This window comes from Vigna radiata, chromosome 6, assembly GCF_000741045.1.
Source record: "Vigna radiata var. radiata cultivar VC1973A chromosome 6, Vradiata_ver6, whole genome shotgun sequence".
Lineage (NCBI taxonomy): Eukaryota > Viridiplantae > Streptophyta > Magnoliopsida > Fabales > Fabaceae > Vigna > Vigna radiata.
In genome coordinates, this window is record NC_028356.1 from 30,952,925 (window position 1) to 30,975,820 (window position 22,896).

Here is a 22,896-nt window from a genome sequence, read left to right on the forward strand (position 1 = left end):
TCAGCCCCCCTCAAGTTGGGTGTAAATATTTTGGAGACCGAGCGTGGAACGAAGAAGTTGAAAGGTAGGAGGAGGTAACAGTTTTGTTAAAATGTCGGCTATTTGCATAGTGGTGGAGATGGGAAGAAGCTTCATCAGACCAGCGTGAACTTTTTCTCGGATAATGTGGCAGTCAATGTCAATGTGCTTAGTACGTTCATGGAAAACTTGATTAGAGGCAATTTGTATGGAAGATTGGTTATCACAGTAGATGAGAGCAGGAGACGTGTGGGCAACGTGGAAATCATGAAGCAGATATGTAAGCCATTGTAGTTCACACACTATGCTGGCTAGCGAATGATATTCAGCCTTAGAAGAACTACGGGAGACAATCGGTTGTTTCTTGGAGCGCCATGAGATGAGAGAGTTGCCGAGGTATACAGTGAACCCAGTGACCAATCGACGAGTATCAGGACAGGTGGCCCAATCAGAGTCACAAAAGGCTTTGAGTTGAATAGTAGAGTTACTAGGAAAATGGATACCAGCACCAGGGGTACCTTTGAGGTATCGGAGGATACGATTAGTAGCTTGTTGATGAGCAGTCGTAGGTGTAGACATGAACTGACTGAGGTGGTTGACGGCAAATGTGATGTCAGGACGAGTTGTGGTTAAATATATGAGTTTTCCAATGAGACGACGATAGGAGGCAACATCATCATCATCAAGAGACCGAGCGGTATTAGTAGAAGATTGTTTTGGAACCATGGGAGTAGGAACGGGCGAGCTATCGAGCAGACCGGTTTCAGCAAGGAGATCCAAGACATACTTTCTTAGCTAACATGTATGCCTTTAGAGTTGCGGGTAACCTCCAGATCGAGGAAGTAAGTCAGACTACCAAGGTTCTTTATGCGGAAAGTAGAATGGAGGAGGTCAGTAATGTGTTGAATTTCTCCATTATCGTTGCCAATTATGAGGATATCATCAACATAGATAAGTAATGTCGTAGTGTGGTTGCCGTCATGTTTCAGAAAAAGAGAGTTGTCAGAGAGTGAACAGTTATAATTATTTAAGATTAAAAAATGATGTAATTTAGCATACCATTGACGGCCAGCCTGTTTAAGACCATATAAAGAACGTTGGAGTTTACAAACCTGATTTTTATTAGCGGTGGTAAGACCAGGAGGAAGTTTCATATAAACATCTTCATGAAGATCACCATGTAAGAAAGTATTATTAACATCCAATTGTTTGAGTGGCCAACACTGAGAAGCAGCTATGGCAAGAAGAAGTCGTACAGTAGTGAGTTTAGCGACAGGTGCAAAGGTATCTAAAAATTCCAGTCCTTCAATCTGGTTATATCCTTTGGCAACAAGTCGCGCTTTATATCGTTTGATAGATCCATCAGAATTATATTTGATTTTGTAAATCCAACGACAGCCAATGGCGGTTTTGTTCGGAGGCAGAGTGGTAATTTCCCAAGTGTTATTAGCCTGCAGTGCATCAAGCTCGGCATGCATGGCTTTGACCCATTGAGGTTGTTTTGAAGCAGCAGAGTAACAGGTTGGTTCAACATTAGATGAAATAGATAATATTGTATGCTTGAAAGTAGGAGAAAGACGATTGTAGTGAAGGTAATTGCTAATGGGATATCGAACAAAAGTGTCTTTAGTGCAAGCACTAGGTGGTAAAATGGCAATATGTGGAAAACCAAGCAGTTATAGATCATCATAATCATTTGTGTAGTGATTTGGCAGAGGTAGAGATAAAGAGTCGTCAGTTTTAGTAGTATTATGATATGGGAAATATTTTCATGAAAAACAACATTACGAGATATTTCAACCTTGTGATTTTTGAGGTTTAAGAAGAGGTAACCTTTTGTGTGCTTTTTAAAGCCTAAGAAAATACCAGGAATAACACGGTCATCAAACTTCTTTCGGTGGGAAATAATGGTGTTAGCATAGCAAAGACAGCCAAAAATGCGTAACACCGAGAGGTCACAAGGAGATCCATGTAGTCGTTCGTGAGGTGTATCGTTTTGTAGAACAAGTGTAGGCATTTGATTTATCAAGAAAACAGCATGTTGCGCTGCATAACACCAGAAAGCAAGAGGTAGATGTGAGTGGAAAAGCAAAGCACGAGTGATATTTAAGATGTGTTGATGTTTACGTTCAACCACTCTGTTCTGTTCAGGAGTTTCCACACAAGTTGTTTGATGAATAATGCCTTTACTTGAAAAGATGTCATGCATAATGAATTCAACATCATTGTCAGTGCAGATAGTTTTAACTTTTTTATTGAATTGATTTTCTATATAACATAGGAAATTGAGTATCTGAGTTTTTATAGAAGATTTATCCAGCATAGGTATAATCCAAGTATAATGAGAGTAATCGTTAACAATGGTTAGCAAGTATTTAAAACCATTCATGGAAACAGTAGTAGGACCTCATATATCAATATGCAATAGTTCAAAAGAAGATAGTGATGTAGAAGTCCTAGCAGTGTAAGGTAGTTTCTTTTGTTTGGCCCGATGGCACGCATCACAAGAACTATGAGTTTCATCAGTTTTTATGTAAACATGTTTGTTTTGCAAAAGCTGTAACCGAGCATGTGATAGATGTCCAAGACGAGCATGCCATAAATTTAGATGCTGAACAAAACAGTACCAGGACTATAGTTAGTGTCAATTTTACAAGTAGAAGGATCAAAGAGATATAAACCATTATGGTGTCTAATTAAACCAATCTTCTCTTGATTGTGTATTTCCTACACAATGCAGCCAGAGGGAGAAATAATTAGTTGACAATTGTGGTTAGCTATAAGTTGAGAAACAGAGATAAGGTTGAATGAAAAATCAGGGACATATAGCACATTAGAAAGAGAAAGTTTAGTATTGAATTGAACTGTTCCCTTGTAATGAGCATGTATGATTTTACCACTAGGTAAACTTATAGGAATGAGGTTAATCTTTTGATAAGAAGTAAAGAATTTTAAAGAGATATAAACGTGATTAGTGGCACCGGAGTCAAGAAGTCAGATATTGCTAGAATGCATTTGAAAAATTGAAACAATATTACCTGGAGAAGTGTTGGTAGAAACGATTCCAACTTGGTTGATGTGCACATTGGAAGTGTTGGACGTAGGTTGTTTAAACAACGCAACAAGAATTTGATATTGTTGAGGAGTAAGTTGAATGGTTTCAAGAGAAGAACGTTCTTGATCCAAGCTTTTCATCTGAGTATCAGTATCAGTTGGCGTAATGGCATTATGAATTTGACTAGGTTTGTTGGAAAACTTGTGTCCTAGGGGATAACCGTGTTTCTTGAAACAAACATCTATGGTGTGACCGTTTTTGTGGCAATAAGTGCAGATCTTGCGAGAATTGTTATTAGTGGATTTTACAGTCCTGTATTCTTGGTTGGGGAAACCATGTTTTTTGAAACAAGAATTTTCTTGGTGGCCAACTCTATTGCAATAAGTGCAAGTAACAGAGGTAGGAGCAGTTGCAGGAGGGGGACTAGAAAGAGAGGTAGATGTAACAGAAGCAGTGATATGGTGAGTCATCAGTTGACATTCTTGTTGAATAACAAGGGAAAAATTTTTGGAAATGGGAGGTATAGGATCAAGAAGAAGAGTATGAGATTGGATATTGGTATAATGATCGTTCAAACCTCGTAGAAGTTGCATGGCACGATCTTCATGTTTACGTTGGGAAAGAATAGCAGAGACGGTGCAAAAAGCATTTTGGTTTGCAAGTACAAACAGGGTCAGGACGGAAGCAGTCGAGCTCATCCCAAAGAACCCAGAGCTTTGTGAAAAAATCAGTAACAGAGAGCTCACCTTGCGATAGAGTGGTGGCTTCCATCTGTAGAGTGGAAATTCTTGCAAGATCACCTTGGGCAAAGTGGTTTTTCAGATAAATCCAAATGTCGATAGCAATATCCATCCATATAATGCTCTCTCGAATTGAAGGAGAGACCGAATGGAGAAGCCATGAAACAACCATACTATTGCAACGGAACCAAGCAGGAAAGGAAGCATCAATCTTGGAGGGTTGAATAGTTGATCCAAGAACGAATTCTACCTTGTCTTTTGCAGAAAGAGCCGCGATGAAGGATCTGCTCCATGAATGATAATTTGTGGTATTTAAAACGGGTGAGACAAGGGATATGGCAGGGTTCTCATTGAGGTGAAGGTAAAGATACGAAGGTGTATTATCTTGAATGGAGGTAGAAGAATTGGTTGTAGCCATGAAGAAGAAAGAAATCAGAGAACAACAGAAAATTCTTCTAATACCATCATAGAGTTACAACTTAGTAAAAAGAAGGAAGCTAAAAGAGAGGGAAAAACTTTCCATTGATTGATTCAAGATACAAGCAAGGGAAGAAAAATATAAAGGAAAAGACAGTACACGAAAAACACAACAAAACCATAAACCAAAACTGAGCGGTCCAGGATAAAAGGGACCGAGCGAAGTATAGAGCTACAAGGAAATAAAACCGAACAGGTCAAAATAATGGGACCGATCGGTGAAAAGAAATAACACAGAACGGGCCAAAACTAATGAGACCGATCGGTGAACAAAGATGTATTATCATCATTTAAAATTAAATAAAACAATTTGCGTAGGTGATAATGAATATAGCAATTATCAATATTTATCAGCCTATATGAAATGAATATGTATATTACTTTGCATCCCTCTCGTTTCACTTGACTTCCCTCTATGTTCATTGGTTCATTTCTCTTCTCTTACCCTCTCCATTTCTTCCATTGTGCATTCCATTGGTCTTGGTGGTGGTCCTGATCGTGGTGGTTGTGGTGGTGGTAGTCATTGAGTGTTGCTCGTTAGTGAGAGTTAATTGTTCGAAGTTTAAAGTCGTGACATTCGAAGTAAGTAAAGTTTTTAGATTTGAAAAATGTTTGACTTAAAACCAGCTTTTAAAAGCTGATTAAAAGCTTGTCGAATTTCGAAAGTCAGTTAAATATCAAACGTATTTTAAAGTATTTTTTTTTAATTAACTTTCGAAAACTGGTTAAGGAAGGAATGTATTTCGAAATAAATTTCTTCCTAAAATTTTAATTTTTTTTAAAATTAAATTTATGTAATAATTATTATTATTTATTATATAATTTTTAATATGTTTTATTATTTTTTATTTATTAGTTAATTTTTAATGTGTTTTTGTTTTTAATTTATTATATAATTTTTAATATGTTTATTTTTTTATTTATTATATAATTTTTAATATGTTTTATTGATTTTTATTTCTTAGTTAATTTTTAATATGTATTTATGTTTTAAATTTATTATTTAATTTTAAAATTTAAATTATTTAAAATGTGATGTTTTTTATGTATTATCTAATTTTTAATATGTGATGTTTTTTTTATTTATTATTTAATTTTAAATTTATGTTGTTATTATTAGTAAATAAAGAAATATTTAGTGATAAATATGTTTATTGTAACTTGTCATTGATATTATAAGATGGAAAAGTATCAATTTCAATTAATGTATTTATAAATTTGAATTTCATGTTTGAATTTTCTTATTTTATAAACGAAGTAGCTGAGTGTTATTATATAAATAATTTTATCCCTAATTAAATATTGCCCTCATGTGATAATTTAATTAAATGAGTGTTAATCTTGAATTTTTTTTGTATTTATTATAAAATTTGATATTACAACTGATAAAGTTGAAAAAAGACTTTCATTTTATTAGATTAGATTGTGAAAAGAGCAAGAAGTATAAGAAGTATGAATCTCATGTTCAACTCAATATATCTCAAAAAAGAAAATGTGGGATAACGTTTTACAGATATTTGAAATACATTTGAATACAGTTCATCATCCCTCTTCTCGATCTCTTTATGCATCATTCAATACCATCAATTCATTATGCATTTCAATTAACAATTACAATCAAAAAGAGAAATGAAGAAAGGTACCTCTACGAGATGAATCATTTGTTACTACCAGATGAATTATTTAAAAAATTGGAGGTGGAGAGAGAACTTGTCCTCTTTTATTAAAAAGTTTATCCTTTGGAAAGTGTTAGAGTTGACTTGCATAGAAGTGAGAGAGACTAGTGTAAGGTGATCGAGGTGACATGAAAGAGTGTAATATTTGCCCTGCTTTGTAGGAGACATTTATTGATTGCCAACTACTTCAATCATGTCATTTTCTTATTTATCATTTTCAACACTTATTGCATTTGCTAAATATACACCACAAAATTTTCTCCACCTTTACTTATCAATGTACACTATGCTTTTATAACTTCTATTATTGCTCTTATTAAATACAATCTCCATATAATTATTTATTTTCTATTTATCATCATATATAAGATATTACCAACAAAATTTATCAACAAAAATATTTATCAATCGATAATAAACATTATAAAATATTAATTACTTTTATCAATAATAAAAATTATCACTTACCACCAAAAATATTTATCATTAACTAAAATTTTAAAATCCATCTCTGATATCAATAAATGAATTCTGTTTTACAAATAAGTTCTTTTTTTAATGGATAAAATTATTTAACATTTTCTTATATTACTATTAATTCTTTGAACTCGTCCAAATTTAGTAATACCTCAAATTAAATTTCACTAACCCTGTTTTTCTCAAATTGTTTACATATTAAAAGGTATCCATCAAATAGACAGAGATCGATTAAATTCTCTGCATAATTTATCCACATGTATTGTATTACTGTATCCCAATACATTAACATCATATTAGCCCTATAATGACATTGTCAATAACCATCTTACACAATCCAAAGAAAAAGCATATGATAAAGATAGAAGAAAATGGACATACTATATATATATATATACTTTTATAACATTTTAACATCATTTACGTATCATTATTTAATTGGTCCAAAATTATTCTACAATCAATAATATAATAATCATAAAGACTAAGATGGATCAATCATATAATAACACGTAGTAGTGTTAAAATATTGTATAATTATCATAATCTATATATATACGAGCACCATTTTGTTTTGATTTTTTCAAACCCTAAGGTGAATTAATTAGTTGAAGCAGCACATGGATAGTTCCAATTAAGAAGCTCATCAATCATCTGCATCGCAATTCTATGTTCTTCGTCTTCTTGACCATCATTTTGTGTAGATGCTTCTGACAGAATTGACTGAGTCTCTGGACGTTTGTTTCCAAGCTCTACCCTGACAATCCAATTCGAATGTGAGTGTGGTCCTGCACCCTTTTGCCAGACTCCAATGTGGGAATTGTCAGCATCGAGTCTGAGACATGTGAGGGATGGAGAAGGGTCTCTGCAGCACCTCTTGAGCTTTGTACTCAGAACCTCAGCTAGAACATTCGGAGATGAAAAACTGCTGCCACCTTCAGCCTCATTGAATTCTCCTGGTGTAGGGAAATTTGTCTTGGCATTTCGACCATTCATCAAAATTGCTGCTTGATCATATGCCCTTGCTGCAGCCTCTGCTGTCTCAAATGTCCCTAGCCACACCCTTCTCTTCCTGTTCATCCAAAACCATCTCTGTTAATTCATATATAAACTTTCATTAACCTGATATTGAAAGAGAAGGTTTAGTACATAATATTGCATGAGGTTAAAGTTGAAAGTAAGGGAGTATGGTGATTACAGCAAAGGGTGACGAATTTCTGAGACCCATGAGCCCCATTGGCGTTGCCTCACTCCTCTGAACTTCTTCTTTGCTTGGACCATGGCTCTGTGTGGTGGGAAATAAGGAAGAGAACCTAAGTACGAGGTAATTAAGATGCTGCATGAAATTAATATAAGGGTGGAGATACAATAATGACAAATGTGGAAGACTTGCACAGATAATAATCACTTTCTGATAATACACACTTATAGATTGTCGGTTGATTTGGTGGGAAAGTCTGCCCAAATAATTACGAAATAGTTAGGATAAGTCCCTAACTTCATAACAACTTAAATAAATGAGCGATCATGGTAAGATTTTTTTAATGATATTTTGACAACACTTTTTGACAACAGAATACGTGTTATTATTTTATTGGTCTATTTAAATCTATGTTTAAAAAATATTTAAAACAGACCAATTACAAGCTGACACGTATGCATTGTAAAAAAATTGTTAAAAAAGTATCGTTAAAAAAAAAATTTCCTTCTTTTCTAACGGCTCTAGCTGTGCTCCAAAGAAAAAAGAAAATAATAGTAAAATTTTTTTCTTCATTTTCAATCTACCAATATAAAAAGTAACATAATCATAATGAAATGTTTTTCTTTTTTGTTTTTTTAAGACAGTAAGAGTATTTATTGCATGTCCATATATATAATAAAATATAATTGCTTTTCTTTCAAAAATGTTGACAAAAATCACAAAAAGTTGGATATATTTTATTATTAATTTTTAGAAAAATATAAATTTGGGACAGATTTATATATTAACTATATTAAAAAATTGTCGTAAATCCAAAATATTTTGATTCATTAAAAAAATAATTATATTATATATAAAATATTAATTATCAATGTATTAAATCTTTAAAATAGTTAAATTAAATTATTGAAATGTCTATATATATTTTCAATTTAAGTTCCGCATGCAACGCTTATTTTGTGGGTAGATTTAATGATGTTGGCAAGTACGTTGACTTTATCTGTTCAACTTCAACTGTGACCCTATAACAAATTCATTACATAATTTAATATTATTCTTTATTTATTAAATCATTATTATTCCTATTTAAAATTTTCCAATTTTAACTTCTTTTTTGTGAATATAATAATACACTTTATTAGGTCATTTTTTTTTCTAGTTATATTCTTTTATGCACAATAAATTTAAAATTTTACATCAGATTTTAAATTTTTATAGTAAATTTAATGAGATGAGAATAATAAATACGTGAATAATGTGTTTATATAATCTAACATTTTAATACGTATTTTACTAGGTTTAAACGTGTTAGTGAGAATTTCAATTCTTTGATAAATTTTTAATATTGTTGTTTTATAAAAATATATCAATGATATTGATTTTATTGTTTTAAAATATATTAATTTATTTTAATATATCCATATCATTTGAGGGTTCACAGAACAAATATAAAAAATTAATAAATAATCTGAACTTATTTTAATGATTACCATATATAATTTTTCTTAAACATGATAATTAAGTAATACCTTACTATAGATTATTCGATGATTTGAGACATATAATCAACCAAAAGTTTGAGTTCATCATAAATTCTTGGAGTATTTGGACCATGCACATTACATTTTAATTTATTAAAGTACTTTAAATGATATCTTAAATAGATATGATAAATTTACAATTTAATTAGACTAAAACACAACAACATAATAAAATATACAAATTAAGGATTGGATTCAAATTACAAATTTTATAAATCTAGGAACTAGAATAACATAAAAAAATATAAAAAAAACCAAATTACAAGAATCATAAATTGTTCAAAATTGCAATTTGACTCAACAAAATATAGAAAAATAAATGTTTATTCAACAATTTTTTTTGAATTTTTTTTACAATTATTTATGTGTAACTCATAATTAGTCCATTTTAAATATACAAACCAATAAAATACCGACACATAATTTATTATCAGAAAGTCGTTAACATATGATAAAAAAAAAAGTGTGATTACTTTTTTCTTAATCTTGTGAACAAGATTTGATTCTTGGACTTTTTGTTAAGCAAGAGGTGATTCATCATCCTTAGACTATTTTATTACTTTATCTGCAAAGGCACAAGAACACAGGTGTCCATGGATAGAGCTTGTGGTGCTTTTCAATTTATTGTTGGAAGAGACGAAAAAGTGGACTTTTAAATTTTCAACGAGTGGCTTCTATTTTTAGTATTTGTTTTTATGGTAAAGAACAATCCAAAAGATACATAATTAATGTGTTGACAAATTCTTTCTTCATCCTCAACAACCTACATTCACTCATATTCATTACAATCAATTCAATCCCTAAAATATTCCATTATTTTAATTGGGTTTGTATATTACTCATTTATTTATGGAAAAATATTAGAGGTGGGAAATGATTTTCATAATAGGATATACTTTTTGTGTCTAATTTTATCTTATATGTAATTTGTTATATGTCCTAATGACAAGAAACATATATATAATTACAAGTTTAAAAATTGTTGAATGTATATCACATATGTTTTACTCATAATTTTTCTTTTTATGAAAGTTTTGTAATATAAACTATTTCTTTGGTTAATTTTGACCTCTATCAATGTAATTATAAATATTTTAATAAATATAAATTCTAAATATATCTATACTTATATATGATTTTTTAATTAAAATAATTATTTTATATTAAAATAATTAAAGTGATTTGTTTCTTTTAAACTTAACCCTTTTTCCATTCACTGTTTTTTTGAACTTATAATTTTTTAAATAAAAAGTTACCAACAAAAGTAAATAAAAATTATAAAAATATTTATATTTAATTTTATAATAATAATTTTATTATTTTTATTATCATGAAAAAAGTGGATACACATGCGCACTTAACAAATGTATTTTCACTATTATAAAGAGATACACCTCTATGATATATATTTTTACCTTTCTCTATTTTATCTTTAATAATATAATTGTTAACTTAAGTTAAGGACAGTTTTATAAAGGTGTCACCAATTTCAATTTTATTCCTTTTCTTATCAAATTATTCACTGATTTTTATTTTTTAAAATTTAGATTAAATTTTTTACTAAAAGTTATTTATTTATTTGGTAACACTTTTCAGTTTGTTACACTTTCTATACGTTTATATTATGTTAGGTTTTACGTATATATGTATATATTTATATAAATAACATACTTTTTATATTATTTAAAGGTATGTATAGATTGATGTGTTTTATGAGTTGATGTGGATTAGTTGGGTTGCTTGATTTTTTATATTGATTAGCTTAGATTAAATTAGTGATGAATGAGTTGATATATATAATTGAGACTATGTTTGGAAAATAATGAGAATTGTGCTGAGTCTTGTGATTGGTGAATAATGCATGTTATTGATGAGTTAACGTTTATTATTGAGATTAAAGGTGGAATGCATTGAGATTATATATATGTTGATTATGGCAAAAAGTATATGATTAAGTGATGAACGTACGATCCATGTGGTAAACCAAGTTCCATCTGTGTGGAATCTCTTGGTGAGATTCTTAGTGTTTTAGAATGAAAGTAGGAGCTCAGTCTTGGGGGTCTTCCTGACGCTCCAATGGTCTTTCTTCTCATGTAGGATTGAACCATGTGGTGAGGAGTAGCAGGAGGTCTTAGTCTTAGAGGCTTCCATCATGCTCTAAGGCGCGGAACAGACTAACCTCGTAAATGGCAGGACGGGGGAGCCCAGGACGGGGGAGCCTAAGTATCACAAGCCACCACGGGTGCATGGCCCGCCATAGCTCGACTATCATTCTGAAGTCCGGACGAGTCAAGTCTAATATTTAACATGATAGGATGGATGCTTTATTTTGTTTGCTTTAAATTAATCTATTGTAGGTAAATGCTCTTAATTGTATGTTTTTTATATAATTAGCTCACCCTTGCATTTGTTTGTGTTTGTGTCATGTTGTATGTGTTTTCATGATCATCTACTTGGATGAGAGCAGATGACGAGGAGGTTACTTTGGAGACAGCCCTGGAAGGAAACAGAGATGTTGCAGCTTAGTTCTTTAGGCCTTGTTATATTGATCTCAAGTTATTCTGAAGAACTTTATCATGTTTTTAAAGTTTTAAATTCCTAGTGTTTTTACAAGAGGTCTATGATACTCCAATTCTAAATTCTTGTACTGTTTAAGGATGATTGTAAACACCTCTATTATTCTCTAACTGTTTTCAAATATTATGCATGATGACGTCTTATTTATATATTTATTTTTTATATAATTGGGACATCACATATTTAACTGCCAATTCATTATTTCATTATATTAAATTTAATTTGATTACATATATAAAAAAATTTCTTAAAATATGTAAAATCATTATCTTTAAAGATTTATTCTCGATTTATTACTTAAGTCTCCTATGATATAACAAAACTTCTCCAAATATTTATGAAAATTTCAGAATTACTAAAGATCTCTAAAGAATTGAATATTTTTTTGTCCAAAAATATAATTCATAATATATAACAACTTTTAGGAATGATTAAAAGTGATTTGGTTTTTCATAAATATCGAATAAAAATTTAAGAGTTTCTGCACGTTATTGGCGAATCTAGAATCAAACATGTGTACCTTGTACGTCACGACATAATAATCAGACAATTAGAACTAACAATAAAAATTTCAAGATAAGAAAGAAAAAAAAAAAATAGAAGTAATAAAGATGGATACCAAACACGATTTGTTTAGATTGAAAAGGTCAAAAGGTGGCAATCTATGCAAATTTAGGTAACAACTACTCATGTTTTCTTCTGTCTGTGACAGATTTTCTCATGTCTTTTGACTGACTGACCTCTCACTTATAAATAACTATTACTTTTAAATATCAATTAAATTATAATTAATATTTAATAATTAATTTATAAGTGATTATGATATTTTGTATTTACTATTCTTCTATAAAAGAAAAAAAAATTACTATAATTATTAAAATAAAAAATACTGTTAATTTTTTTTAAAATATTCATAAAATAATTATAAACTAAATTAATTTTATAATAGATAGTTTTACTTATTATAGGTAGCTAATTGAGTTTAAAAGGAAGTTATAAAATCTAAAGAAATTAACTACTAAATGAGATAAATTGAAAAGGATAAAATTAATAATAAATTATATACACTAAAATGGTGATGATAATAAAATTACAAATGGAAGTCCTCTTTATTAATAATTAGCGTAAACACAGAAATTGTCGTGATTGTGAGTACGTATTTTTAAATATTTTATTATTGTAATTTTTTAAATTCAATTAATTTATTTATAAACGATACAATTATATGTACAAAATGTAAAAAAATAATAAATGGTTGATAAAATTATTTAAAAGAAATACTAGATTTTAGAGTTACAAAATTACGAACACATAAAATGCTATAAAATTTAGGTTAAAAGATTTAAAATAATAAAGTAAGTGAAAAGAAAAATGCAACACACATAAATATTATCAAAAAAATATAAATAATTTTAATAAAAAATTATTTAAATTTGAAATTACAATACAAAGCAAAGTATTAAAAAAATTAAGACTAGAAACAGAATAAAAATATATAAAATTATTATAATGACACATGATTTGATAGTGACACTTGACACTGTAGTGCTATGTAATTTTGTTATTGTTATGTGATACAATATTAGTTTGACATATAAAATTTTTTATTTAAAAAAAATAAAAATTAAGAATAAAAAATTCAAAAATATTACGAGTTGACCCATGATAGCCTTTTTAACGTGTTAGTATAAAAGTAACAAAAAGACTTAATTGTTTCAATTTTTTAAAAAATAAAAACTTAATTGAGAAAAAAAATTGAGAAACCTATTTGAGAAAAGTAAAAAAAAGGTTTAATCATTTAGAATGTTTCTATTTGGGTTTTCTCAATTAAATCCTTTTTTTTTAAAATGTCTCAATTAACTTTCTGATTATGAAAAATTGAATTAATTAAAAATTTGCCGTTAAATTTGGTCAACGACGTTAAAATTGAGTTTGCGTTAAAATTAAGGGTCTTCAGGCTGGACTTCCGGAGTTACTCTTAAGGAGGTATCTCCAGCTTCGGGCAGTCTTCACACGTTCCAGCTGCTACTGGGACCCAAGGGCATGTTCGCCCGACTGTTAAACCTGAAATTTCGTCTGTACCACAAGCAGTAGCTTCTGAAAATGTTACAAAGGATGGAGAGGACATGGTGCGCCTTCTATCCCCGTTTCTCAAGTAGGTGTGGTGATCCCTGATCTTCCTCCAATAACAGAGATGGTGGCAGGAAATATGCTGGACATTCTCAAAGAAAATTATATGGCAACTGAATCGGATAAGGGATATATGGATCATTCATTAGGTAGTGGAGCTTGTGGGTTTTAAATCTCTTCTGATTTCTCAATTTTCCCCAATTTATTCTCAAAGTTGCGTTTTTAATTTCATTTTTATTTAAAATGTTGGGTTTTTTTTTAAACGTTGCCTTTCAATTTCAATAAAATTTAAATCTAAAATGAGACAAAACCAACTTAGTTCAACATATACTGTTATCCACTGTCACGTCAGTCACCGCGCACACTTAATTTTAACGTCATCCATCTAATTTAACGACAAACCCTTAATTGATTCAATTTTTCATATTCAAGGACTTAATTGAGACATTTTAAAAAACAAATACCTATTTTAGAAAACTCTACATAAATAGAGACATTCTAAATGATTAAACCAAAAAAGAATAAGGACAATGTGATTAAACCTAAAAAATATAGATAGTTTGTAATACAAATTTTAATCTAAATAAACAACAAAATATTACCAGATAAATTATAACTAATTTTTAGTAAAACATTTATTTCAAATTTAAAAAATTAAAAATCATTTGAATAAATGGATAAAATAGAAAATAAAATTGAAATTGATGACAATTTTGTATAATGTTCTTACCAAATAAGTTAAAAATTATATTAATAAGGATAAAATAAAACTGTACATTAAAAAGGTGTGCTCTTTATATATAGGTAGAGATTAAAGAAAAAACACATTTTATAACAAAAACTAATAAGATTATTATTATTATTATTATTATTATTATAAAATTAAATATAAATAATTTTTATAATTTTTTATTTATTTTGTAGGTGATTTTTTAATTAAAAGTTGTTAACTTAAAAAGAACGATGAATGGAAAAACAGTTAAATTTAAAAGAAAGAGTTACTTAAAAAATAATATTAATATAATAATTATTTTAACATAAAAAAGAATTATTTAAAAAGTAAAATTGAAGAACAAATGTGAATAAAAAAAATAAGAATCTTCTTTATTCATTTTGTAAGTAATTTTTTAATTAAAAAATGTTAAGTTCAAAAAAAGCTATCAATGGAAAAACAACTAAATTTTTAAAAGAAACAATCACGTAATATTGATAAAATAATTATTTTAATTTAAAACAATTACTTAAAAAAGTAAAATTGAAAATCAAATATGGACACAATAATAAATCCTCTTTATATATTATAAGTTTTTTATTTATTTTGTAGGCAGTTTTTAAATTAAAAAATACTAAACTTCAAAAAATCGACGAATGGAGAAACATTTAAAGTTAAAAGAAACATTCACTTAAAAGGTAATATTGATGAAATAAAATTATTAAAATTTGTGACTTATTAAATAATATTTAATAAAAATATAAAATTGTTAAACCAATTATTAAGCGTAGGTGATAGAGAGAAACTGTTTTCTAATCTATGAAACTGTCCAGGTAATCTTTTAAAAAAAATCAATAAACATTTATATTAGAAAGGGTAAAATAGAATTAATAAATGTGACGTTCATTATTTAAATTACTTTATTATTAAATAGTATTGTCAATATTAATATTATCATAAATAATATTACTAATACTAATAATGAAAAATAAAATTATTAAATTTTTTGACTTATTAAATAGTATTTAACGAAAAATAAAATTGTTAAACCAATAGGTTGTAGAAAAACATTGTTTTCCAATTTATGAAACTACCTATAAGTATTAATATTTAAAAAATAATAAATAATTATATTAGAAAGGAAAAATAAAAATAATAAATGTTTAAACAAAAGAGAGTATTCCTTTATATATAGTTGTAGAAATATAGATTTTAACAAAAACTTTAATTCAAATTTAAAAAAATAAAATTTCGTTGAATAAATGAATAAAAAAATAAAGTAAAATTGGTAACAATTTTATACAATTGGTCCTACATTACAAATAAGTTAAGAATTATATTATTAAGAGTGAAATAGAAAAAAAATAAAAGTGTACACCAAATAGATGTATCTCTTTATATATAGATATAAAAATATAGAGTGAAAACACATTTTATAGTAATTAAAAATAATAAAATTATTATTATAAAATTAAATATAAATAATTATTATAATTTTTTATTTATTTTGTAAGTAATTTTTTAGTTAAAAAGATTGTTAAGTTCAAAAAACTGTGAATGGAAAAACAGTTAAATTTAAAACAAACAACCACTTAAAATATAATATTGATAAAAGAATTATTTAAAAGGTAAAATTGAAAAACGAAAAAAATAATCCTCTTTACATATAAATATAAATTAACATTAAATTAGTCGTTAAATTATTAACACTACAAAAATTTAAAAATTATAATTTTAGTTTAACATTTTCTTCAATTATTAATTATTAATTGTAATTGAATTTCGAAGAATAATTTATATCTTTACATTTTGAAAGAAATAATATTGTATTATAAATATAAATTAATTCAAAATTTATTAGTATGATTGGGAAAAAAATCGGCGAACGAGTAATGGATAGCTGATATTTTAGTATCAACTTCTAAATGGATGGTAATATATTATACGAAATATGGATATTCGTAACTGGTAAAAAATAATAAAAATTAATTTATATATTTTAATTAAATTTAATTAAAAATTAAGATAAAATTATACTTTATTAGATTAAAATTAAATTTTAATTTATATTATATATATATATTTAATAATTTTATTTTAAAAATATATAAAGTATTTTTATTTTTATTTTTTCGAATGCTTAAAAGATAACAATTTTTAAAATATCTATAAATATTTTCTAAACAAATACTTAGCAGCTAATTCACAAGTTGCAGGTGGGATTTTTATTTGCATATCAGAGCGTTAACATCGAGTTGTGAATGAATTCATTTTTAAAATCTGCAACAGGAATAACCAATGGTGATGATTAAGTTGAAGAAATAGGTTTGTGAAGAGCCGACATTCACAATTTTTCAGAAAATAAATCTGATATATAAATTATGTGTGTTTATTAAGGAAAAAAAAAATATTTTTAATAATTTTTTTATAATGTATATGTGATAATTTGTGATTGGTCCGTTTCAAATATATTTTAAAATAAATTTAAATAAATTAATAAAATAATGAAACATATTTTGTTATGAAAAAATCGTTAAGAAAGAGTTTTCATCAGTTAATTGTTCGACCAAAACTTCATATGAGTCGTCGTTGACTTCTAGCTTACAAAATCTACACATAACTTTTGTCGTTTTTTACAAAACGGGGTTTTCACACACTCTAACTATAATATTTAGTGTGAGACAAAATCATACAAAGACTTTTTCCTTTCGTGTTAAAATGCTACCATTACAAAGAAACACAAATGAAAATTAATTTATACTAATTATTTAATTAAACATATTTATGTAAATAATTACAAGTGTTTCTTTTTATCAGGAATAGCTCATATATAAATAAAGAATGAAGTATTAGAAATGTTTATTTCTTTTTTTAAAATACAGATTACATAAATAACACTAAAACTTCCATAAGATAAAACTACAATTGTGATGCATTATGAGTTTGTTGACCTAAAACATTACAAAAATTGTGTCAATTCCAACCAAGATAGATATAATATTCTACATGCTACATGCAACATTAGATTTGCACCGAAAAATCTGAGGTAAAAAGAAACTTCCATAGAGCATCATTTCTCATTAAAGTCTTCAAGATATAGCTTGTGCTTGGATTGAAGGATGGATAAATTTGAGAAAATGAAAATAGGTAAAAAATTTCATAAATAAAGATAAAGTTGTTTGGATAAAGAGAAAGATAATGAGGAAAAAAAAGTTTGGAAATGATTTGATTGGTGTGAATAATAATTTTTTTTTTAAAAAAATAAACTAAATATGGAATAATTTTTAAAATTACATTAAATATAAAAAATGAATTTATAAAAATGTAAACTCAAGTTAAAATACATTAAAATAAATTATGAAAATTTAAATAAAATACTCTTATTTTATAATATTTTTGTATTAATTACTTAATTGTTTTATTTGATTAATATTATTATATCATTGGATAGGATGAAATATTGGCACTTTCTTCGCAAATCTTTGCAAGTTTGCTGTGAAAGTTTTTAAAACAAAAATTGCATTGGTGTTTGTGTTTTTAGCGATAAAATTCTCACTTTCTCAATATTTGTATGCCTTTTATTTTTTCCGTCTCTTAACAAACAAAACTATAGCTATACCTTTTTTACAAGATCATCTAAAAATCTTAACAACATAACAAACAATAGCACTAACAAACAATAGCACTAAATTATTTTAAGAAATATGTTGTTTCATTAAAGTTGATAATTATATTATATACGGATTGATTTGTAAATAATTACATACGAATTTTTATATGTAATTATCTACGAATCAATCGTATATAATTACCTATAGAGTCATTATCCATTGATTTATAATTTTTTTTAAGTAATTCGTAGGTAAAACTCTATTAGTTATGGATTTTAAGTTACCTACGAATTTTTATTGTTTTCTTGTAGTGAATACAATCAAATTTCTATTATCCCATATACTTGAAATCATAGGCAGTCACATTATCTTCCAAATCTTATTGTTTTTATATTCATACCAAACATACAAAATTCTGAAAATGTTGTAAAGTTCGGTTATGTTGTGGTCTTTTTACTCTTATCATTTAAAGCAAAGATTGAAAGCAAGATTAGATATCATACATTCAAGGAATAGATGTTGAATTGATTATTTAGTTACACCACACGCATAAATTACAAGATAGTCACACCCATCTCTTGCCTAAATTATTTTTTGTGATTACGCAAATGAAACCCACTTGTCAAACAAACTGTAAAGCACAAGGTATTACTTTTAATTCTCAAATTGTTATGAAAGAAAAATCAATTTGTTTGCCATTGCAATTATTTTGTATGATAATATAAGCTGTCTTAACAATAAAAAATTTGTTCTTTTCTCCCTTCCATTCTCATGTATTTTGTTCTTGAGTTGATAGCTTATATTCTGAAATTTCTTTCATGAATCAATTAACTTGATTTAATTCTCCATATAAAATTTTATTCTCACATCCTATCCTATCATTCCAATTGATCATCTTTGAGACCAAAAATTGCTTAACCATTGAATTGGGTATTTTTGTGCCAACATAATTCTCCATTTCGTGCCAAAATTTTATTTTTGTCCTTTTTCCTAATCTCCATATTATATTATTATCAAACCAAATTTAAGTATTGTATAGGTTTTGTTACTTTCTTTAAATCCCTCCACCATCCTAATTCGTTTTTTGTTATAGATTTTTTTTATCAAGCTCTCTCCAATTACCATGATTTTCATTGCAAAGCTTTATTTCCATTTTATTAAGAATGCCTGAATTTTCATATTGTGATTTCAAAAGTGTAAGAAAAATATCACCTTCTTTACTTTAACTTGTATGAAAGGAAGATGTGAAAAGAAGAAAATTTGGTAACTTGAACTTTTTTCCTGATGAAAACAAGTGAAATAAAGATAGAGTGAGAAACTCCATTTGAGTCCATTCCCATACCAAATAACGAGAAAAAGTAAAAAAGTTAAAAGATTTAAGATGGAGAAGATGAAATACTCTCTCTCTTTCTCTCTTTTTCTCTTAGGGTATGTTCTTTTGGATGGATTTGAGGGAGATGATTTGGGGAAGATGATTTGAATGGATTTGAGGGTAATTTTTTATTATTCTTTTGAGTGGATTTGTGGGTAATTGAAAGTGGATTTGAGGGTAAAGTTTGTGAGAATTAGTGTAGGATTTGATTGAAAAAATTAGTTTAATTAATAGAAATGAAAAATTACAAAAATGTCCCTAGCTATATATTAATATAAAATGTTATTTTTTAATATTATATTTAAATGTAAAAAAAGTTTATAAAGAGATCAAAACTATTAATAATTATTAAAATTAATTTTTAAATATTATAAAAATTATAATGTAATAAAATGAATTTATTTTTAAACAAGGAGTGTGAAAATGAAACAGAAGCTGTAAAGAGATAATCAAAAAGAGAAAAAAAATAAAAGAAAAGAAGAAAAGAAAAACAAATAAGAAAACAAAAATGTCTCTGACCCAGGCCCAAACCCTTTGCTTTGCTTCCAATTAAAAAAACCCTAGGTTAAGTTCCACCCCCTCCATTTCGCCCAAAGAGGCTACGAGACCAGTTACATCCGCCTCTGCCACTCACGTCCCACTCCGCCACTAACTTCTCCATGGCAGACATCTCCCTGCTATTCCTCCTCCTTTCCTCCACTGCACGTGTCTATGCTACCATTCTCCTCAACCCGAACCCACCATTGCTTCCATGGGGCATCTACATTTGACAGTGAGTCGAGGAAGATGATGACCGCATCACCCATGCACCAAGGTTAAGAAAGTTTTGGTAACCCATTTTTGCTGTGACGGAGCAATGAATCAAGGTATGGCGTCCCTGCAACCGGAAAAAAGACACACCAGAAAGAAAATACGTGTGGTGGATCCAGATACAAGAAGCTTGTATCCGGATACGGTTCCTTCGAAAAAAATGAAAAACGTGTATCCGGATACGCTGTTTATTGGAACCGGATACAACATGTCTTCTGTTTTTGCTGTTTCGTCTTCTTTATCCCGCTTGCCTCTTCATCATCAACCTTCATCTTCCTCATCCCCTTCACCACAAACACACAGCTTCAACCTCCAACAACTACTTAAATCTGTGTAACCAGCACTGGAGTCGGAGTTTTGAACGTTAATATTTAATATTATACAGGGTTGCAGATGAAGTTGGAGTTTTGAAGGATGGGCATATAAGTCTTTTATTATAAATCAGTGCAAATCCTTCCGTTTTGGCGAGATGGTGTAAACAGTGTAATCTACGCAAATCATCGCATTTCCATCGTCTCAAATCAGCATATGAGAACACGATTTCAAAATGATTCTTCGCTCGCAAATTCGCTTGAACAGTACAACGTTATAGTGAAGTGAGAAATGAGAGAAAAAAATTAACTTAGACTTGTCAAAAGTGAAGAAAAAAAATTGGTTTAAACCCTTTTTTGGTCCTTAAGTTAAGTTCTGATGTTCAATTTAGTCTCCATTTTTAAAAATGTCAATCTTTAGTCCTTATGATATGAAAAATGTATCAAATCAGTCCTCTTCGTTAACAAATCACAAGTTTTTCATTAACTGATTTGTTGTTCATAACACCTTCCGTTAACAAATCACAAAATATTTGATATATTTTGTGATTTATTGGATACCTAGGTATGAAAATTTGTGATTTATTGTTCATTAAGTGCTGTCATGAGGACTGATTTGATACAATATCATAAGAATTAAAGGTTGACATTTTTAAAAGCGGCGACTAAAAGGATAAAAAAGAGTTTAAACCAAAAAAATTCAAATAATCTATTTCTTTATTTTTGTTTTTTCATTAAATGACCCTGAGATTGGTGATATAAATGGAGTGAAAGTTTTGCTTCTCAAATGGCTAAATTCAAATCAATGAATAACAATGGTTGAAATTTTGATTCATCTTCTCTTTTCTTTTGTCATGAGACTTGAGAGAAATGGACTTGGCTCATTTCTTTTCGTGGTTAAGATTATCTTACATTAGAACTATCTATATGTATATAAATATATGTGTAGTTCTTTTTTCAGTCGATGTGAAATTTACTTGTATTCCAACATTTAATAAGAATTTATAAAAATACAAAAATGAAAATTGATATGTACTGTTATTCTTTTATTGGATTCATTAATCACGGCCTTTTGACAAAGTTAAAATTGTTTATTAAAAATGTTATGTTAAAGCTTTATAAAAGTTCATCTAGTTAAAAAAATATGCTATTAAGAAAAAGTCTTTTAACTTACCATATACCACTATTTAAATAAATACAAATTTAATTGTGCAGAGGAGAGTTACACAATGAAAAAATAAAATAAAATTTTAACCACTAGTAATTCAATTTAAAACATCTAAAATTATAAGAGAATTCGTATTTGAAAGGGAGGGTTAGAAATTCAAATATAGATAAAAAGGTTTATAGAAAAAAAATAAAAATTAAGTAAATTATAAAAGAAAAAAACACTAAAAAGTTCTTAATTTTAATATTTTAGATTGAAAGTTGTGTGAAATTTTAGATTGAAAGTTGTGTGATATTGCTTTTCATAAGCAACTCCTTTTATTAATGATGAATTTCTTTAATCTATCTCATTAAAAAAAATCAATAATTCATATTTATTTTTCTGTGCATATTGAAGAAGGAAAGTTTAAAGAAGAGTAAAGATTAAAGATAATAATATTCATAAATATCAATTATTTGTCACAAATTTTATTCATAAATACTTGTTTACTAATACTTTTACTATTAAGACCTTGCTGACTTGAATGGATTTGAGATAGAGTAATTGAGAGGATTTGATAATAAATTTTTGTTGTTGTTTATTTGAATAGATTTGGAGGTAAGTGAGAGTAGAATTGAAAGTAAAATTTGTGAGAATCTCACTTATCTCCAAATTTATTCAAATAACAAAAAAAAATTATCTTCGAATCTTCTCAATTACTCTTCCCTAAATCTATTCAAGTAAAGAAGGCGCCTAAGGTTGAACTATTTGGATATAAGAATGAAAAAAAAAAAGATGATTGAAATTTTGGGATGAGAGTATTGTAAGTGATTACAACTTTAAGATGACTAAAATGGATAGAGATAGGTGATAAAAAGAAAGTGAAAATCATCTCCATAAAGATTTTTGGAAGATAAAATTGAAAAAAAAAATGAGTTTTTTCATAATGAAAATTAATTTCTGAAAACTTTCTCATTAATTTTAATCTATTTTTTTTTTCTGGAAAAAGGTTCTTCATCATCTCATACCTCTAATGAAGAA

The 22,896-nt window shown here is 27.9% G+C and overlaps 2 protein-coding genes across 2 annotated transcripts; both read right to left on the reverse strand.

The window, feature by feature from the left end:
- On the reverse strand, nucleotides 1-4,231 carry LOC106763698. Its single transcript, XM_014647864.1, has 5 exons — nucleotides 3,739-4,231; nucleotides 3,057-3,674; nucleotides 1,885-2,064; nucleotides 1,131-1,642; nucleotides 1-813 (listed from the first exon to the last, which is right to left on the reverse strand). The coding sequence occupies exons 1-5, from the start codon at nucleotides 4,229-4,231 to the stop codon at nucleotides 1-3; spliced, it is 2,616 nt and encodes an 871-aa protein (XP_014503350.1).
- Nucleotides 4,232-6,913: 2,682 nt separating this feature from the next.
- Nucleotides 6,914-7,858, reverse strand: LOC106764547 (ethylene-responsive transcription factor SHINE 2). The gene is made up of 2 exons (XM_014648815.2): nucleotides 7,642-7,858; nucleotides 6,914-7,515 (listed from the first exon to the last, which is right to left on the reverse strand). Exons 1-2 carry the CDS (start codon nucleotides 7,722-7,724, stop codon nucleotides 7,044-7,046), a joined length of 555 nt encoding a protein of 184 aa, XP_014504301.1. The 5' UTR covers nucleotides 7,725-7,858; the 3' UTR covers nucleotides 6,914-7,043.
- Nucleotides 7,859-22,896: the final 15,038 nt, after the last annotated feature.

Coding starts and splice junctions, on each gene's coding strand:
- LOC106763698 (XM_014647864.1), bottom strand. CDS start 4,231: ATGGCTACAACCAATTCTTCTACCTCCATTCAAGATAATACACCTTCG. Junction 3,675..3,738: donor CTTCCGTCCTGACCCTGTTT/GTACTTGCAAAC, acceptor GTAAACATGAAG/ATCGTGCCATGCAACTTCTA. Junction 2,065..3,056: donor TTCTACCAACACTTCTCCAG/GTAATATTGTTT, acceptor GGTGTTATGCAG/CGCAACATGCTGTTTTCTTG.
- LOC106764547 (XM_014648815.2), bottom strand. CDS start 7,724: ATGGTCCAAGCAAAGAAGAAGTTCAGAGGAGTGAGGCAACGCCAATGG. Junction 7,516..7,641: donor GAAATTCGTCACCCTTTGCT/GTAATCACCATA, acceptor TTGGATGAACAG/GAAGAGAAGGGTGTGGCTAG.